The sequence below is a fragment of the Salmo salar genome, unplaced genomic scaffold, assembly GCF_905237065.1.
Source record: "Salmo salar unplaced genomic scaffold, Ssal_v3.1, whole genome shotgun sequence".
Lineage (NCBI taxonomy): Eukaryota > Metazoa > Chordata > Actinopteri > Salmoniformes > Salmonidae > Salmo > Salmo salar.
This window is the reverse complement of record NW_025548629.1, coordinates 44,892-66,455: the sequence shown is the minus strand read 5'-3', so window position 1 is coordinate 66,455 and position 21,564 is coordinate 44,892. Positions and strand designations below refer to the sequence as shown.

At 44.1% G+C, this 21,564-nt stretch overlaps 1 protein-coding gene across 2 annotated transcripts in view; it reads right to left on the bottom strand.

Annotated features, from left to right (window-relative positions):
• Positions 1-21,564, bottom strand: part of LOC106561141 (ribonucleases P/MRP protein subunit POP1) — a 51,679-nt gene that overhangs the window by 4,609 nt on the left and 25,506 nt on the right. For both annotated transcript variants that reach the window (XM_045712584.1, XM_045712585.1), the window contains exons 8-13: positions 20,404-20,497; positions 12,644-12,752; positions 11,241-11,360; positions 8,176-8,297; positions 5,702-5,890; positions 464-618 (exon numbers count right to left, since the gene is read on the bottom strand). In XM_045712584.1, the coding sequence (XP_045568540.1) occupies positions 464-618; positions 5,702-5,890; positions 8,176-8,297; positions 11,241-11,360; positions 12,644-12,752; positions 20,404-20,497 (789 nt within the window). The remainder of the gene's footprint in view (positions 1-463; positions 619-5,701; positions 5,891-8,175; positions 8,298-11,240; positions 11,361-12,643; positions 12,753-20,403; positions 20,498-21,564) is intronic.

Below are 21,564 nucleotides of genomic sequence, written 5' to 3'. Positions count from 1 at the left end.
ATACCGACCCTCTCCTCGACACACCTGGAGTTACATCAGGTGATACCGACACACCTGGAGTTACATCAGGTGATACCGACCCTCTCCTCGACACACCTGGAGTTACATCAGGTGATACCGACCCTCTCCTCGACACACCTGGAGTTACATCAGGTGATACCGACCCTCCCCTCGACACACCTGGAGTTACATCAGGTGATACCGACCCTCTCCTCGACACACCTGGAGTTACATCAGGTGATACCGACACACCTGGAGTTACATCAGGTGATACCGACACACCTGGAGTTACATCAGGTGATACCGACACACCTGGAGTTACATCAGGTGATACCGACCCTCTCCTCGACACACCTGGAGTTACATCAGGTGATACCGACCCTCTCCTCGACACACCTGGAGTTACATCAGGTGATACCGACCCTCTCCTCAATACATCAGGTGATACCGACCCTCTCCTCACCTCCTGAACTTGGCCAGCAGCTCAGCCTCCTGCTCTTCCTGGAAGCGTGCTCCAGCAGGGCAGTCTGGGTAGTCGTGGGGAAAGTGAGGCTCTCCTTTATTCTGGGCGTGTTTCAGACTCATCCGCAGCCCTCCGATACGAACTCCTCTATAAACCTGAAAGAGAGGAGAGGGGTACTACTTTAATTACCAGTCCTCTACCTACCTGGAGAGGAGAGGGGTACTACCTTAATTACCAGTCCTCTACCTACCTGGAGAGGGGTACTACCTTAATTACCAGTCCTCTACCTACCTGGAGAGGAGAGGGTTACTACCTTAATTACCAGTCCTCTACCTACCTGGAGAGGGGTACTACCTTAATTACCAGTCCTCTACCTACCTGGAGAGGAGAGGGGTACTACCTTAATTACCAGTCCTCTACCTACCTGGAGAGGGGTACTACCTTAATTACCAGTCCTCTACCTACCTGGAGAGGAGAGGGGTACTACTTTAATTACCAGTCCTCTACCTACCTGGAGAGGAGAGGGGTACTACTTTAATTACCAGTCCTCTACCTACCTGGAGAGGAGAGGGTTACTACCTTAATTACCAGTCCTCTACCTACCTGGAGAGGGGTACTACCTTAATTACCAGTCCTCTACCTACCTGGAGAGGAGTACTACCTTAATTACCAGTCCTCTACCTACCTGGAGAGGAGAGGGGTACTACCTTAATTACCAGTCCTCTACCTACCTGGAGAGGAGAGGGTTACTACCTTAATTACCAGTCCTCTACCTACCTGGAGAGGGTTACTACCTTAATTACCAGTCCTCTACCTACCTGGAGAGGAGAGGGTTACTACCTTAATTACCAGTCCTCTACCTACCTGGAGAGGGGGGTACTACCTTAATTACCAGTCCTCTACCTACCTGGAGAGGGTTACTACCTTAATTACCAGTCCTCTACCTACCTGGAGAGGGGTACTACCTTAATTACCAGTCCTCTACCTACCTGGAGAGGAGGGGGGTACTACCTTAATTACCAGTCCTCTACCTACCTGGAGAGGAGAGGGGTACTACCTTAATTACCAGTCCTCTACCTACCTGGAGAGGGGGTACTACCTTAATTACCAGTCCTCTACCTACCTGGAGAGGGGTTACTACCTTAATTACCAGTCCTCTACCTACCTGGAGAGGAGAGGGGTACTACCTTAATTACCAGTCCTCTACCTACCTGGAGAGGAGAGGGTTACTACCTTAATTACCAGTCCTCTACCTACCTGGAGAGGGGTACTACCTTAATTACCAGTCCTCTACCTACCTGGAGAGGGGTACTACCTTAATTACCAGTCCTCTACCTACCTGGAGAGGGGTACTACCTTAATTACCAGTCCTCTACCTACCTGGAGAGGAGAGGGGTACTACCTTAATTACCAGTCCTCTACCTACCTGGAGAGGAGAGGGGTACTACCTTAATTACCAGTCCTCTACCTACCTGGAGAGGAGAGGGTTACTACCTTAATTACCAGTCCTCTACCTACCTGGAGAGGAGAGGGGTACTACCTTAATTACCAGTCCTCTACCTACCTGGAGAGGAGAGGGGTACTACCTTAATTACCAGTCCTCTACCTACCTGGAGAGGGGTACTACCTTAATTACCAGTCCTCTACCTACCTGGAGAGGAGAGGGGTACTACCTTAATTACCAGTCCTCTACCTACCTGGAGAGGGTTACTACTTTAATTACCAGTCCTCTACCTACCTGGAGAGGAGAGGGGTACTACCTTAATTACCAGTCCTCTACCTACCTGGAGAGGAGAGGGTTACTACCTTAATTACCAGTCCTCTACCTACCTGGAGAGGAGAGGGTACTACCTTAATTACCAGTCCTCTACCTACCTGGAGAGGGGTACTACCTTAATTACCAGTCCTCTACCTACCTGGAGAGGAGAGGGGTACTACCTTAATTACCAGTCCTCTACCTACCTGGAGAGGGGTACTACTTTAATTACCAGTCCTCTACCTACCTGGAGAGGAGAGGGGTACTACCTTAATTACCAGTCCTCTACCTACCTGGAGAGGAGAGGGGTACTACCTTAATTACCAGTCCTCTACCTACCTGGAGAGGGTTACTACCTTAATTACCAGTCCTCTACCTACCTGGAGAGGGGTACTACCTTAATTACCAGTCCTCTACCTACCTGGAGAGGAGAACTACCTTAATTACCAGTCCTCTACCTACCTGGAGAGGGGTACTACCTTAATTACCAGTCCTCTACCTACCTGGAGAGGAGAGGGGTACTACCTTAATTACCAGTCCTCTACCTACCTGGAGAGGGGTACTACCTTAATTACCAGTCCTCTACCTACCTGGAGAGGAGAGGGTTACTACCTTAATTACCAGTCCTCTACCTACCTGGAGAGGAGAGGGGTACTACCTTAATTACCAGTCCTCTACCTACCTGGAGAGGAGAGGGGTACTACCTTAATTACCAGTCCTCTACCTACCTGGAGAGGGGTACTACCTTAATTACCAGTCCTCTACCTACCTGGAGAGGAGAGGGGTACTACCTTAATTACCAGTCCTCTACCTACCTGGAGAGGAGAGGGGTACTACCTTAATTACCAGTCCTCTACCTACCTGGAGAGGAGAGGGGTACTACCTTAATTACCAGTCCTCTACCTACCTGGAGAGGGGTACTACCTTAATTACCAGTCCTCTACCTACCTGGAGAGGAGAGGGGTACTACCTTAATTACCAGTCCTCTACCTACCTGGAGAGGAGAGGGGTACTACCTTAATTACCAGTCCTCTACCTACCTGGAGAGGAGAGGGTTACTACCTTAATTACCAGTCCTCTACCTACCTGGAGAGGAGAGGGGTACTACCTTAATTACCAGTCCTCTACCTACCTGGAGAGGAGAGGGGTACTACCTTAATTACCAGTCCTCTACCTACCTGGAGAGGGTTACTACCTTAATTACCAGTCCTCTACCTACCTGGAGAGGGGTACTACCTTAATTACCAGTCCTCTACCTACCTGGAGAGGGTTACTACTTTAATTACCAGTCCTCTACCTACCTGGAGAGGAGAGGGTTACTACCTTAATTACCAGTCCTCTACCTACCTGGAGAGGGGTACTACCTTAATTACCAGTCCTCTACCTACCTGGAGAGGAGAGGGGTACTACCTTAATTACCAGTCCTCTACCTACCTGGAGAGGAGAGGGGTACTACCTTAATTACCAGTCCTCTACCTACCTGGAGAGGGTTACTACCTTAATTACCAGTCCTCTACCTACCTGGAGAGGGGTACTACCTTAATTACCAGTCCTCTACCTACCTGGAGAGGGGTACTACCTTAATTACCAGTCCTCTACCTACCTGGAGAGGGGTACTACCTTAATTACCAGTCCTCTACCTACCTGGAGAGGAGAGGGTTACTACCTTAATTACCAGTCCTCTACCTACCTGGAGAGGGTTACTACCTTAATTACCAGTCCTCTACCTACCTGGAGAGGAGAGGGGTACTACCTTAATTACCAGTCCTCTACCTACCTGGAGAGGAGTACTACCTTAATTACCAGTCCTCTACCTACCTGGAGAGGAGAGGGTTACTACCTTAATTACCAGTCCTCTACCTACCTGGAGAGGGGTACTACCTTAATTACCAGTCCTCTACCTATCTGGAGAGGGTTACTACTTTAATTACCAGTCCTCTACCTACCTGGAGAGGAGAGGGTTACTACTTTAATTACCAGTCCTCTACCTACCTGGAGAGGAGAGGGGTACTACCTTAATTACCAGTCCTCTACCTACCTGGAGAGGAGAGGGGTACTACCTTAATTACCAGTCCTCTACCTACCTGGAGAGGGTTACTACCTTAATTACCAGTCCTCTACCTACCTGGAGAGGAGAGGGGTACTACCTTAATTACCAGTCCTCTACCTACCTGGAGAGGGGTACTACCTTAATTACCAGTCCTCTACCTACCTGGAGAGGAGAGGGTTACTACCTTAATTACCAGTCCTCTACCTACCTGGAGAGGAGAGGGGTACTACCTTAATTACCAGTCCTCTACCTACCTGGAGAGGAGAGGGGTACTACCTTAATTACCAGTCCTCTACCTACCTGGAGAGGGGTACTACCTTAATTACCAGTCCTCTACCTACCTGGAGAGGAGAGGGTTACTACTTTAATTACCAGTCCTCTACCTACCTGGAGAGGGTTACTACCTTAATTACCAGTCCTCTACCTACCTGGAGAGGAGAACTACCTTAATTACCAGTCCTCTACCTACCTGGAGAGGAGAGGGGTACTACCTTAATTACCAGTCCTCTACCTACCTGGAGAGGGGTACTACTTTAATTACCAGTCCTCTACCTACCTGGAGAGGAGAGGGGTACTACCTTAATTACCAGTCCTCTACCTACCTGGAGAGGAGAGGGGTACTACCTTAATTACCAGTCCTCTACCTACCTGGAGAGGAGAGGGGTACTACCTTAATTACCAGTCCTCTACCTACCTGGAGAGGAGAGGGGTACTACCTTAATTACCAGTCCTCTACCTACCTGGAGAGGGGTACTACCTTAATTACCAGTCCTCTACCTACCTGGAGAGGGGTACTACCTTAATTACCAGTCCTCTACCTACCTTGAGAGGAGAGGAGAGGGGGGTCGACCAGACATGTTTGTAGTAATTAGTCTACTTAAAGGGGCTCCTCAAAAAGCACTATAACCACATATTCTATGGCCTTTGGTCTAAAGTAGTGCCCTATATAGGGAATAGGGTGCCATTGGGTCCTGGTCTAAAGTAGTGCCCTATATAGGGAATAGGGTGCCATTGGGTCCTGGTCTAGAGTAGTGTACTATATAGGGAATAGGGTGCCATTGGGTCCTGGTCTAAAGTAGTGCCCTATATAGGGAATAGGGTGCCATTGGGTCCTGGTCTAAAGTAGTGCCCTATATAGGGAATAGGGTGCCATTGGGTCCTGGTCTAAAGTAGTGCCCTATATAGGGAATAGGGTGCCATTGGGTCCTGGTCTAGAGTAGTGTACTATATAGGGAATAGGGTGCCATTGGGTCCTGGTCTAGAGTAGTGTACTATATAGGGAATAGGGTGCCATTGGGTCCTGGTCTAGAGTAGTGCCCTATATAGGGAATAGGGTGCCATTGGGTCCTGGTCTAGAGTAGTGTACTATATAGGGAATAGGGTGGGTCCTGGTCTAGAGTAGTGTACTATATAGGGAAGGTGTAGTCCATACCAGAGGGACCCAGAAGGCCATGCCCCAGGCTTTGGGTAGCAGCAGGTCCCAGCCAGTCCCCCAGGACCCCATCTCTGTTCCCTGGCTCTTCCCAGACTGCTGCACCAGTAGGACGGGTACTCTACCCTGCAGAGGGGTGGGTAGTCTGGAGCCTGGGACCAGAACATCATTACGCAGTCTGTTGACTTCCTGCAGACAGAGAGAAGACTGATATGGGAGACAACCCACATTTCCATCTGAAGTTTTTATGCGAGTTAGACCGGATGAAAATAAAATCACCACAGGTGTGATACAATTTCACAAAATGTCAACAGAAAAACGTTCCTGAGACATGGTGTGATGTTTTTGATGTTGGTAAAAATGTATTATCTCAGGCCATGGTATGCTGCGTCGTACGACCACGTGGTAAACCTGGAGTCAGGCCATGGTATGCTGCGTCGTACGACCACGTGGTAAACCTGGGAGAATGTTCCAGAACCTGACAGTGAACTGTTGTCTATAGAGAATGTTCCAGAACCTGACAGTGAACTGTTGTCTATAGAGAATGTTCCAGAACCTGACAGTGAACTGTTGTCTATAGAGAATGTTCCAGAACCTGACAGTGAACTGTTGTCTATAGAGAATGTTCCAGAACCTGCCAGTGAACTGTTGTCTATAGAGAATGTTCCAGAACCTGACAGTGAACTGTTGTCTATAGAGAATGTTCCAGAACCTGTCAGTGAACTGTTGTCTATAGAGAATGTTCCAGAACCTGACAGTGAACTGTTGTCTATAGAGAATGTTCCAGAACCTGTCAGTGAACTGTTGTCTATAGAGAATGTTCCAGAACCTGTCAGGAAACTGTGAATGCGATGGAAACCCATCTAACTTGTACTGTTTAATCACTACATGGGAATTTAACAACAGAAGGTATTTTTACGTGCACTACGTCATCACACACAGCCTTTTATCTGCAACAAGTCAATGTGATGGAAACACATCTGGTGGGAAAATGTGCATATCGTTTTTATATTCACATGAAAATCTGTTGCCAATTGGATAGAAACCGAGGTACAGATGCAGTCAAGGATTCAATTCAACAGCAGCGTGGATTCTTGAAGGACAATCAAACACGAGGAAAAAATATTGATCTCTTCTTCCTGGGTAGAGTCTCCATACATTTAGTGTTTCTACTTCCTGGGTAGAGTCTCCATACATTTAGTGTTTCTACTTCCTGGGTAGAGTCTCCATACATTTAGTGTTTCTACTTCCTGGGTAGAGTCTCCATACATTTAGTGTTTCTACTTCCTGGGTAGAGTCTCCATACATTTAGTGTTTCTACTTCCTGGGTAGAGTCTCCATACATTTAGTGTTTCTACTTCCTGGGTAGAGTCTCCATACATTTAGTGTCTCTTCTTCCTGGGTAGAGTCTCCATACATTTAGTGTCTCTTCTTCCTGGGTAGAGTCTCCATACATTTAGTGTCTCTACTTCCTGGGTAGAGTCTCCATACATTTAGTGTCTCTACTTCATGGGTAAAGTCTCCATACATTTAGTGTCTCTTCTTCCTGGGTAGAGTCTCCATACATTTAGTGTCTCTACTTCCTGGGTAGAGTCTCCATACATTTAGTGTCTCTACTTCCTGGGTAGAGTCTCCATACATTTAGTGTCTCTTCTTCCTGGGTAGAGTCTCCATACATTTAGTGTCTCTACTTCCTGGGTAGAGTCTCCATACATTTAGTGTTTCTTCTTCCTGGGTAGAGTCTCCATACATTTAGTGTTTCTACTTCCTGGGTAGAGCCTCCATACATTTAGTGTTTCTTCTTCCTGGGTAGAGTCTCCATACATTTAGTGTCTCTTCTTCCTGGGTAGAGTCTCCATACATTTAGTGTCTCTACTTCCTGGGTAAAGTCTCCATACATTTAGTGTCTCTTCTTCCTGGGTAAAGTCTCCATACATTTAGTGTCTCTTCTTCCTGGGTAAAGTCTCCATACATTTAGTGTCTCTACTTCCTGGGTAAAGTCTCCATACATTTAGTGTTTCTTCTTCCTGGGTAGAGTCTCCATACATTTAGTGTCTCTACTTCCTGGGTAAAGTCTCCATACATTTAGTGTCTCTACTTCCTGGGTAGAGTCTCCATACATTTAGTGTTTCTACTTCCTGGGTAGAGTCTCCATACATTTAGTGTCTCTTCTTCCTGGGTAGAGTCTCCATACATTTAGTGTCTCTACTTCCTGGGTAAAGTCTCCATACATTTAGTGTCTCTTCTTCCTGGGTAAAGTCTCCATACATTTAGTGTCTCTACTTCCTGGGTAAAGTCTCCATACATTTAGTGTCTCTACTTCCTGGGTAGAGTCTCCATACATTTAGTGTCTCTACTTCCTGGGTAAAGTCTCCATACATTTAGTGTTTCTACTTCCTGGGTAGAGTCTCCTGGAGGGGGACATACATTTAGTAAATGATATATTAGACAGACATGTTGCTATGGTTCAGTACCTGGTCTGTCATCTTGTTGTGTGTGACGTTGTCGCGGACAGACCGGTCCCACAGGGAACTCTGGCTGAGGGGTTCAGGGATCCCCTTCAACATCAGTTCCCTCCTCCTCTCCTCGTTCACTCCTGAAACAACATGGCAGAGGGCATACTGCCGTATGACCAGGTACTCAGGAGAGTCACCGAACTGAGTTGAGTAGGCCAGAGGAAGAACACAACTAGTTGGTAACATCTACAGCTTCACCTAGTAGCTCTATAGGCCTACAGTGGGGGGGGGAAAGTATTTGATCCCCTGCTGATTTTGTACGTTTGCCCACTGACAAAGAAATGATCAGTCTATAATTTTAATGGTAGGTTTATTTGAACAGTGAGAGACAGAATAACAACAAAAATATCCAGAAAACGCATGTCAGAAATGTTATAAATTGATTTGCATTTTAATGAGGGAAATAAGTATTTGACCTCCTCTCAAATCAGAAAGATTTCTGGCTCCCAGGTGTCTTTTATACAGGTAACGAGCTGAGATTAGGAGCACACTCTTAAAGGGAGTGCTCCTAACCGCAGCTTGTTACATGTAAAAAGACACCCGTCCAGAGGAAGCAATCAGATTCCAAACTCTCCACCATGGCCAAGACCAAAGAGCTCTCCAAGGATGTCAGGGACAAGATTGTAGAACTACACAAGGCTGGAATGGGCTACAAGACCATCGCCAAGCAGCTTAGTGAGAAGGTGACAACATTCGGTGCGATTATTCGCAAATGGAAGAAACACAAAAGAACTGTCAATATCCCTCGGCCTGGGGCTCCATGCAAGATCTCACCTCGCGGAGTTGCAATGATCATGAGAACGGTGAGGAATCAGCCCAGAACTACACGGGAGGATCTTGTCAATGATCTCAAGGCAGCTGGGACCATAGTCACCAAGAAAACAATTGGTAACACACTACGCCGTGAAGGACTGAAATCCTGCAGCACCCGCAAGGTCCCCCTGCTCAAGAATACATATACAGGCCCGTCTGAAGTCTGCCAATGAACATCTGAATGACTAAGAGGACAACTGGGTGAAAGTGTTGTGGTCAGATGAGACCAAAATGGAGCTCTTTGACATCAACTCAACTCGCCGTGTTTGGTGGAGGAGGAATGCTGCCTATGACCCCAAGAACACCATCCCCACCGTCAAACATGGAGGTGGAAACATTATGCTTTGGGGGTGTTTTTCTGCTAAGGGGACAGGACAACTTCACCGCATCAAAGGGACGATGGACGGGGCCATGTACCGTCAAATCTTGGGTGAAAACCTCCTTCCCTCAGCCAGGGCATTGAAAATGGGTCGTGGATGGGTATTCCAGCATGACAATGACCCAAAACACACGGCCAAGGCAACAAAGGAGTGGCTCAAGAAGAAGCACATTAAGGTCCTGGAGTGGCCTAGCCAGTCTCCAGACCTTAATCCCACAGAAAATCTGTGGAGGGAGCTGAAGGTTTGAGTTGCCATCCGTCAGCCTCGAAACCTTAATGACTTGGAGAAGATCTGCAAAGAGGAGTGGGACAAAATCCCTCCTGAGATTTGTGCAAACCTGGTGGCCAACTACAAGAAACGTCTGACCTCTGTGATTGCCAACAAGGGTTTTGCCACCAAGTACTAAGTCATGTTTTGCAGAGGAGGTCAAATACTTATTTCCCTCATTAAAATGCAAAGCATTTTATAACATTTTTGACATGCGTTTTTCAGGATTTTTGTTGTTGTTATTCAGTCTCTCACTGTTCAAATAAACCTGCCATTAAAATTATAGACTGATCATTTCTTTGTCAGTGGGCAAACGTACAAAATCAGCAGGGGATCAAATACTTTTTTCCCCCCACTGTACATCCATTAAATAAGGAAGTGGATGATGCAACACCCAGCCAGGTACTAAAAGGTAAATAAGGAAGTGGATGATGCAACCCCCAGCCAGGCAACAAAAGGTAAATAAGGAAGTGGATGACGCAACACCCAGCCAGGCAACAAAAGGTAAATAAGGAAGTGGGTGATGCAACCCTCAGCCAGGTACTAAAAACGTAAATAAGGAAGTGGGTGTGAACATCTGAGGGCGTGGTCTGAGCACAGGGCCCTGCCAGGATTCGAACCTGGGACATCTGCATGGACGAGCAGAGGCTCCCCAGGAGCACAGGACCGGAGAAATACCACAACCAGCCTCAGACAGGACCAGAGAAATACCACAACCAGCCTCAGACAGGACCGGAGAAATACCACAACCAGCCTCAGACAGGACCGGAGAAATACCACAACCAGCCTCAGACAGCACCGGAGAAATACCACAACCAGCCTCAGACAGGACCGGAGAAATACCACAACCAGCCTCAGACAGGACCGGAGAAATACCACAACCAGCCTCAGACAGGACCAGAGAAATACCACAACCAGCCTCAGACAGGACCGGAGAAATACCACAACCAGCCTCAGACAGGACCGGAGAAATACCACAACCAGCCTCAGACAGGACCGGAGAAATACCACAACCAGCCTCAGACAGGACCGGAGAAATACCACAACCAGCCTCAGACAGGACCGGAGAAATACCACAACCAGCCTCAGACAGGACCAGAGAAATACCACAACCAGCCTCAGACAGGACCGGAGAAATACCACAACCAAGAAGAGCAGAGAATGACCCACAGAACCTCCCTACCCACAAAGCCTCAGGACCCTATTACCATCACAAAACACAGGGTCCTGTTCAGCTGGGAACAATCTATTACACTTTCTTGCATGCGTTCTTATTAAATATCAGGTAGAAGGCTACCTCACAGTTTCACTCTGATTGAAAAGGTTGTGTTCTGAGCACGGCCCAGGTAGAATCACCCTAAAGGAGAATAATGACGTAATGTAAACTACATAAAATCGGACCTGTCTGAACCACCCCACCCTGTCTCCCGGCTCGGAGGTTGCCGCGGCTACCGGCTCGGAGGTTGCCGCGGCTACCGGCTCGGAGGTTGCCGCGGCTACCGGCTCGGAGGTTGCCGCGGCTACCGGCTCGGAGGTTACCGTGGCTACCGGCTCGGAGGTTACCTTGTGCCTTCCTGACGTCGGACACGGCCTTGCTTCTCTTGTTTGGTAAGGTCAACCTGGGGTCATCCACCGTCAGACCCAGAACTGAGCCAGCTGGGACCTCCGCTGTGGAGTACACCCCTGAGGGGAGGAGAGACAGGACAGGACATGAGGTATGCTTTGGAGAGGAGGAGAGACAGGACATGAGGTACGCTTTGGAGGGGAGGAGAGACAGGACAGGACATGAGGTACGCTTTGGAGAGGAGGAGAGACATGAGGTACGCTTTGGAGAGGAGGAGAGACATGAGGTACGCTTTGGAGAGGAGGAGACAGGACAGGACATGAGGTACGCTTTGGAGGGAAGGAGAGACAGGACAGGACATGAGGTACGCTTTGGAGAGGAGGAGAGACAGGACAGGACATGAGGTACACTTTGGAGAGGAGGAGAGACTGGACAGGACATGAGGTACGCTTTGGAGAGGAGGAGAGACAGGACATGAGGTACGCTTTGGAGAGGAGGAGAGACAGGACATGAGGTACGCTTTGGAGGGGAGGAGAGACAGGACATGAGGTACGCTTTGGAGAGGAGGAGATGTCAAGCAAAGAGGCACTGAGTTTGAAGGTAGGCCTTGAAATACATCCACAGGTACACCTCCAATTGACTCAAATGATGTCAATTAGCCTATCAGAAACTTCTAAAGCCATGACATCATTTTCTGGAATTTTCCAAGCTGTTTAAAGGCACAGTCAACTTAGTGTATGTAAACTTCTGACCCACTGGAATTGTGATACAGTGAATTATAAGTCAAATAATCTGCCTGTAAACAATTGTTGGAAAAATGACTTGTGTCGTGCACAAAGTAGATGTCCTAACCGACTTGCCAAAACTATAGTTTGTTAACAAGAAATTTGTGGAGTGGTTGAAAAACGAGTTTTAATGACTCCAACCTAAGTGTATGTAAACTTCCCGACTTCACAACTGTATCTCTCTAGGAACCGGGCTAATTAATGAATTGTCACGCCCTGGCCATAGAGAGGGTTTTATTCTCTATTTTGGTTAGGCCAGGGTGTGACTAGGGTGGGCATTCTATGTCCTTTTTTCTATGTTTTGGTAATTCTTTGTTTTTTTCCGGGTATGGTCCTCAATCAGGGACAGCTGTCTATCGTTGTCTCTGATTGGGAACCATACTTAGGTAGCCTTTTCCCACAGGGTTGGGGTGGGTAGTTGTTTTCTGTTTGGTGTGTTCACCTGATCAGAACTGTTGCGTTTTGTTCCACTTTGTGTTTTTTGTGTTTCAGTGTTCAAGTTATTAATAAACATCATGAACACGTGTCACGCTGCGCTTTGGTCTACTCTTTCTTCCACAGACGAACGTTACATGAATGTAGGTAATGAATGAGGAATGTAGTTGTGAGGAACCCACCTTTGAGCATGTTGAAGACACCAGCTTGTTGTTGATGAAGAGACATGTTACAGTCGTCTCCGCAGTGATCTGGCCACCAGAAGGGAGATGGTCTGGATTTACCTGCAGCCTGAAATAAAGATAGAATACCTGACTAACACCTTACACTGGTACATACAGGTTATAGTCTCTAGATAAAACACCTAACACCTTACACTGGAACATACAGGTTATAGTCTCTAGATAAAACACCTGACTAACACCTTACACTGGTACATACAGGTTATAGTCTCTAGATAAAACACCTATAACACCTTACACTGGTACATACAGGTTATAGTCTCTAGATAAAACACCTAACACCTTACACTGGAACATACAGGTTATAGTCTCTAGATAAAACACTAACACCTTACACTGGAACATACAGGTTATAGTCTCTAGATAAAACACCTAACACCTTACACTGGAACATACAGGTTATAGTCTCTAGATAAAACACCTGACTAACACCTTACACTGGAACATACAGGTTATAGTCTCTAGATAAAACACCTGACTAACACCTTACACTGGTACATACAGGTTATAGTCTCTAGATAAAACACCTAACACCTTACACTGGAACATACAGGTTATAGTCTCTAGATAAAACACCTGACTAACACCTTACACTGGAACATACAGGTTATAGTCTCTAGATAAAACACCTGACTAACACCTTACACTGGTACATACAGGTTATAGTCTCTAGATAAAACACCTAACACCTTACACTGGAACATACAGGTTATAGTCTATAGATAAAACACCTGACTAACACCTTACACTGGTACATACAGGTTATAGTCTCTAGATAAAACACTAACACCTTACACTGGTACATACAGGTTATAGTCTCTAGATAAAACACCTTACACTGGAACATACAGGTTATAGTCTCTAGATAAAACACCTGACTAACACCTTACACTGGAACATACAGGTTATAGTCTCTAGATAAAACACCTTACACTGGAACATACAGGTTATAGTCTCTAGATAAAACACCTGACTAACACCTTACACTGGTACATACAGGTTATAGTCTCCAGATAAAACACCTGACTAACACCTTACACTGGTACATACAGGTTATAGTCTCTAGATAAAACACCTGACTAACACCTTACACTGAAACATACAGGTTATAGTCTCTAGATAAAACACTACTAACACCTTACACTGGAACATACAGGTTATAGTCTCTAGATAAAACACCTGACTAACACCTTACACTGGAACATACAGGTTATAGTCTCTAGATAAAACACTAACACCTTACACTGGAACATACAGGTTATAGTCTCTAGATAAAACACCTACTAACACCTTACACTGGAACATACAGGTTATAGTCTCTAGATAAAACACCTGACTAACACCTTACACTGGAACATACAGGTTATAGTCTCTAGATAAAACACTGACTAACACCTTACACTGGAACATACAGGTTATAGTCTCCAGATAAAACACCTGACTAACACCTTACACTGAAACATACAGGTTATAGTCTCTAGATAAAACACCTAACACCTTACACTGGTACATACAGGTTATAGTCTCTAGATAAAACACTGCTAACACCTTACACTGGAACATACAGGTTATAGTCTCTAGATAAAACACCTGACTAACACCTTACACTGGAACATACAGGTTATAGTCTCTAGATAAAACACCTAACACCTTACACTGGAACATACAGGTTATAGTCTCTAGATAAAACACCTGACTAACACCTTACACTGGAACATACAGGTTATAGTCTCTAGATAAAACACCTGACTAACACCTTACACTGGAACATACAGGTTATAGTCTCTAGATAAAACACCTTAACACCTTACACTGGAACATACAGGTTATAGTCTCTAGATAAAACACCTGACTAACACCTTACACTGGAACATACAGGTTATAGTCTCTAGATAAAACACTAACACCTTACACTGGAACATACAGGTTATAGTCTCTAGATAAAACACCTTACACTGAAACATACAGGTTATAGTCTCTAGATAAAACACCTGACTAACACCTTACACTGGTACATACAGGTTATAGTCTCTAGATAAAACACTAACACCTTACACTGGTACATACAGGTTATAGTCTCTAGATAAAACACTCTAACACCTTACACTGGTACATACAGGTTATAGTCTCTAGATAAAACACCTGACTAACACCTTACACTGGTACATACAGGTTATAGTCTCTAGATAAAACACTAACACCTTACACTGGAACATACAGGTTATAGTCTCTAGATAAAACACTAACACCTTACACTGGAACATACAGGTTATAGTCTCTAGATAAAACACCTGACTAACACCTTACACTGGAACATACAGGTTATAGTCTCTAGATAAAACACTAACACCTTACACTGGAACATACAGGTTATAGTCTCTAGATAAAACACTAACACCTTACACTGGAACATACAGGTTATTGTCTCTAGATAAAACACCTGACTAACACCTTACACTGGTACATACAGGTTATAGTCTCTAGATAAAACACCTGACTAACACCTTACACTGGAACATACAGGTTATAGTCTCTAGATAAAACACCTGACTAACACCTTACACTGGAACATACAGGTTATAGTCTCTAGATAAAACACTAACACCTTACACTGGAACATACAGGTTATAGTCTCTAGATAAAACACTAACACCTTACACTGGAACATACAGGTTATAGTCTCTAGATAAAACACCTGACTAACACCTTACACTGGTACATACAGGTTATAGTCTCTAGATAAAACACTAACACCTTACACTGGTACATACAGGTTATAGTCTCTAGATAAAACACTAACACCTTACACTGGTACATACAGGTTATAGTCTCTAGATAAAACACCTGACTAACACCTTACACTGGAACATACAGGTTATAGTCTCTAGATAAAACACCTGACTAACACCTTACACTGGAACATACAGGTTATAGTCTCTAGATAAAACACCTAACACCTTACACTGGAACATACAGGTTATAGTCTCTAGATAAAACACTAACACCTTACACTGGTACATACAGGTTATAGTCTCTAGATAAAACACCTAAAACCTTACACTGGAACATACAGGTTATAGTCTCTAGATAAAACACCTGACTAACACCTTACACTGGAACATACAGGTTATAGTCTCTAGATAAAACACTAACACCTTACACTGGTACATACAGGTTATAGTCTCTAGATAAAACACCTGACTAACACCTTACACTGGAACATACAGGTTATAGTCTCTAGATAAAACACCTAACACCTTACACTGGAACATACAGGTTATAGTCTCTAGATAAAACACCTGACTAACACCTTACACTGGAACATACAGGTTATAGTCTCTAGATAAAACACCTGACTAACACCTTACACTGGTACATACAGGTTATAGTCTCTAGATAAAACACCTGACTAACACCTTACACTGGAACATACAGGTTATAGTCTCTAGATAAAACACCTGACTAACACCTTACACTGGAACATACAGGTTATAGTCTCTAGATAAAACACTAACACCTTACACTGGAACATACAGGTTATAGTCTCTAGATAAAACACCTGACTAACACCTTACACTGGTACATACAGGTTATAGTCTCTAGATAAAACACCTGACTAACACCTTACACTGGTACATACAGGTTATAGTCTCTAGATAAAACACTAACACCTTACACTGGAACATACAGGTTATAGTCTCTAGATAAAACACCTGACTAACACCTTACACTGGTACATACAGGTTATAGTCTCTAGATAAAACACCTGACTAACACCTTACACTGGTACATACAGGTTATAGTCTCTAGATAAAACACCTGACTAACACCTTACACTGGAACATACAGGTTATAGTCTCTAGATAAAACACTAACACCTTACACTGAAACATACAGGTTATAGTCTCTAGATAAAACACCTGACTAACACCTTACACTGGTACATACAGGTTATAGTCTCTAGATAAAACACCTGACTAACACCTTACACTGGTACATACAGGTTATAGTCTCTAGATAAAACACCTAACACCTTACACTGGAACATACAGGTTATAGTCTCTAGATAAAACACCTGACTAACACCTTACACTGGAACATACAGGTTATAGTCTCTAGATAAAACACTAACACCTTACACTGGTACATACAGGTTATAGTCTCTAGATAAAACACCTGACTAACACCTTACACTGGTACATACAGGTTATAGTCTCTAGATAAAACACCTGACTAACACCTTACACTGGTACATACAGGTTATAGTCTCTAGATAAAACACCTGACTAACACCTTACACTGGTACATACAGGTTATAGTCTCTAGATAAAACACCTGACTAACACCTTACACTGGAACATACAGGTTATAGTCTCTAGATAAAACACCTGACTAACACCTTACACTGAAACATACAGGTTATAGTCTCTAGATAAAACACTAACACCTTACACTGGAACATACAGGTTATAGTCTCTAGATAAAACACCTGACTAACACCTTACACTGGAACATACAGGTTATAGTCTCTAGATAAAACACCTGACTAACACCTTACACTGGTACATACAGGTTATAGTCTCTAGATAAAACACCTGACTAACACCTTACACTGGAACATACAGGTTATAGTCTCTAGATAAAACACCTGACTAACACCTTACACTGGAACATACAGGTTATAGTCTCTAGATAAAACACCTGACTAACACCTTACACTGGTACATACAGGTTATAGTCTCTAGATAAAACACTAACACCTTACACTGGTACATACAGGTTATAGTCTCTAGATAAAACACTAACACCTTACACTGGTACATACAGGTTATAGTCTCTAGATAAAACACCTGACTAACACCTTACACTGGTACATACAGGTTATAGTCTCTAGATAAAACACTAACACCTTACACTGGTACATACAGGTTATAGTCTCTAGATAAAACACCTGACTAACACCTTACACTGGAACATACAGGTTATAGTCTCTAGATAAAACACTAACACCTTACACTGGTACATACAGGTTATAGTCTCTAGATAAAACACCTGACTAACACCTTACACTGGAACATACAGGTTATAGTCTCTAGATAAATCACCTGACTAACACCTTACACTGGTACATACAGGTTATAGTCTCTAGATAAAACACCTGACTAACACCTTACACTGGAACATACAGGTTATAGTCTCCAGATAAAACACTAACACCTTACACTGGAACATACAGGTTATAGTCTCTAGATAAAACACCTAACACCTTACACTGGAACATACAGGTTATAGTCTCTAGATAAAACACCTGACTAACACCTTACACTGGAACATACAGGTTATAGTCTCTAGATAAAACACCTAACACCTTACACTGGTACATACAGGTTATAGTCTCTAGATAAAACACCTGACTAACACCTTACACTGGAACATACAGGTTATAGTCTCCAGATAAAACACTAACACCTTACACTGGAACATACAGGTTATAGTCTCTAGATAAAACACTAACACCTTACACTGGAACATACAGGTTATAGTCTCTAGATAAAACACTAACACCTTACACTGGAACATACAGGTTATAGTCTCTAGATAAAACACCTGACTAACACCTTACACTGGTACATACAGGTTATAGTCTCTAGATAAAACACTAACACCTTACACTGGTACATACAGGTTATAGTCTCTAGATAAAACACCTGACTAACACCTTACACTGGTACATACAGGTTATAGTCTCTAGATAAAACACCTGACTAACACCTTACACTGGTACATACAGGTTATAGTCTCTAGATAAAACACCTAACACCTTACACTGGAACATACAGGTTATAGTCTCTAGATAAAACACCTGACTAACACCTTACACTGGAACATACAGGTTATAGTCTCTAGATAAAACACTAACACCTTACACTGGAACATACAGGTTATAGTCTCTAGATAAAACACCTGACTAACACCTTACACTGGTACATACAGGTTATAGTCTCTAGATAAAACACTAACACCTTACACTGGTACATACAGGTTATAGTCTCTAGATAAAACACCTGACTAACACCTTACACTGGAACATACAGGTTATAGTCTCTAGATAAAACACTAACACCTTACACTGGAACATACAGGTTATAGTCTCTAGATAAAACACCTGACTAACACCTTACACTGGAACATACAGGTTATAGTCTCTAGATAAAACACCTGACTAACACCTTACACTGGAACATACAGGTTATAGTCTCTAGATAAAACACCTGACTAACACCTTACACTGGAACATACAGGTTATAGTCTCTAGATAAAACACCTGACTAACACCTTACACTGGTACATACAGGTTATAGTCTCTAGATAAAACACCTAACACCTTACACTGGTACATACAGGTTATAGTCTCTAGATAAAACACCTGACTAACACCTTACACTGGAACATACAGGTTATAGTCTCTAGATAAAACACCTAACACCTTACACTGGAACATACAGGTTATAGTCTCTAGATAAAACACCTGACTAACACCTTACACTGGAACATACAGGTTATAGTCTCTAGATAAAACACTAACACCTTACACTGAAACATACAGGTTATAGTCTCTAGATAAAACACTACTAACACCTTACACTGGAACATACAGGTTATAGTCTCTAGATAAAACACCTGACTAACACCTTACACTGGAACATACAGGTTATAGTCTCTAGATAAAACACCTAACACCTTACACTGGAACATACAGGTTATAGTCTCTAGATAAAACACCTGACTAACACCTTACACTGGAACATACAGGTTATAGTCTCTAGATAAAACACTAACACCTTACACTGGTACATACAGGTTATAGTCTCTAGATAAAACACCTGACTAACACCTTACACTGGTACATACAGGTTATAGTCTCTAGATAAAACACCTGACTAACACCTTACACTGGAACATACAGGTTATAGTCTCTAGATAAAACACCTGACTAACACCTTACACTGGTAAATCATCCCAGGTGATTAGCTGGTCGCCAGATAATTCATCCCAGGTGATTAGCTGGGTCTCCAGATAAATCATCCCAGGTGATTAGCTGGTCTCCAGATAAATCATCCCAGGTGATTAGCTGGTCTCCAGATAAATCATCCCAGGTGATTAGCTGGTCTCCAGATAAATCATCCCAGGTGATTAGCTGGTCTCCAGATAAATCATCCCAGGTGATTAGCTGGTCTCCAGATAAATCATCCCAGGTGATTAGCTGGTCTCCAGACAAATCATCCCAGGTGATTAGCTGGTCTCCAGATAAATCATCCCAGGTGATTAGCTGGTCTCCAGATAAATCATCCCAGGTGATTAGCTGGGTTTCCAGATAAATCATCCCAGGTGATTAGCTGGGTCTCCAGATAAATCATCCCAGGTGATTAGCTGGGTCTCCAGATAAATCATCCCAGGTGATTAGCTGGGTCTCCAGATAAATCATCCCAGGTGATTAGCTGGGTCTCCAGATAAATCATCCCAGGTGATTAGCTGGTCTCCAGATAAATCATCCCAGGTGATTAGCTGGTCTCCAGATAAATCATCCCAGGTGATTAGCTGGGTCTCCAGATAAATCATCCCAGGTGATTAGCTGGTCTCCAGATAAATCATCCCAGGTGATTAGCTGGGTCTCCAGGTAAATCATCCCAGGTTCTTACATCACAGTGTGTTGCAGGAGCCAGGGCTTCGGTCAGAACGGAATGTGATAGAGGTCCAATCAGACGATAGCGCACCATCTCCATGGTGAGGTCACTGCAAAACAACAGTAAACAACAACATTCAGGAAGTCCACATGGTTGAGAATAAAGGGAGGGGTTTATACAGGGAGGGGTTTATACAGGGAGGGGTTTATAAAGGGAGGGGTTTATACAGGGAGGGGTTTATACAGGGAGGGGTTTATACAGGGAGGGGTTTATAAAGGGAGGGGTCTATAAAGGGAGGGGTTTATACAGGGAGGGGTCTATAAAGGGAGGGGTTTATAAAGGGAGGGGTTTATAAAGGGAGGGGTTTATAAAGGGAGGGGTTTATACAGGGAGGGGTCTATAAAGGGAGGGGTTTATACAGGGAGGGGTTTATACAGGGAGGGGTTTATACAGGGAGGGGTTTATAAAGGGAGGGGTTTATAAAGGGAGGGGTTTATAAAGGGAGGGGTCTATAAAGGGAGGGGTTTATACAGGGAGGGGTTTATAAAGGGAGGGGTTTATACAGGGAGGGGTTTATAAAGGGAGGGGTTTATACAGGGAGGGGTTTATACAGGGAGGGGTTTATACAGGGAGGGGTCTATAAAGGGAGGGGTTTATAAAGGGAGGGGTTTATAAAGGGAGGGGTTTATACAGGGAGGGGTTTATAAAGGGAGGGGTTTATACAGGGAGGGGTTTATACAGGGAGGGGTTTATAAAGGGAGGGGTTTATAAAGGGAGGGGTTTATACAGGGAGGGGTTTATAAAGGGAGGGGTTTATACAGGGAGGGGTTTATACAGGGAGGGGTTTATAAAGGGAGGGGTTTATACAGGGAGGGGTTTATAAAGGGAGGGGTTTATAAATATGACAAAATCAAAACGTGATGTTTTAACATTCAGGAAGTCTTAACAGCATCAAGGTGCCAACCTCCAGACACAACTAACAGGTCCACGAACGTAGAGCTTGGAGAGACTCTGGAAGGAGTCAGAACCAACCCGATGGACTCTACCAGTCAGAACCAACCCGATGGACTCTACCAGTCAGAACCAACCTGATGGACTCTACCAGTCAGAACCAACCTGATGGACTCTACCAGTCAGAACCAACCTGATGGACTATACCAGTCAGAACCAGTCAGA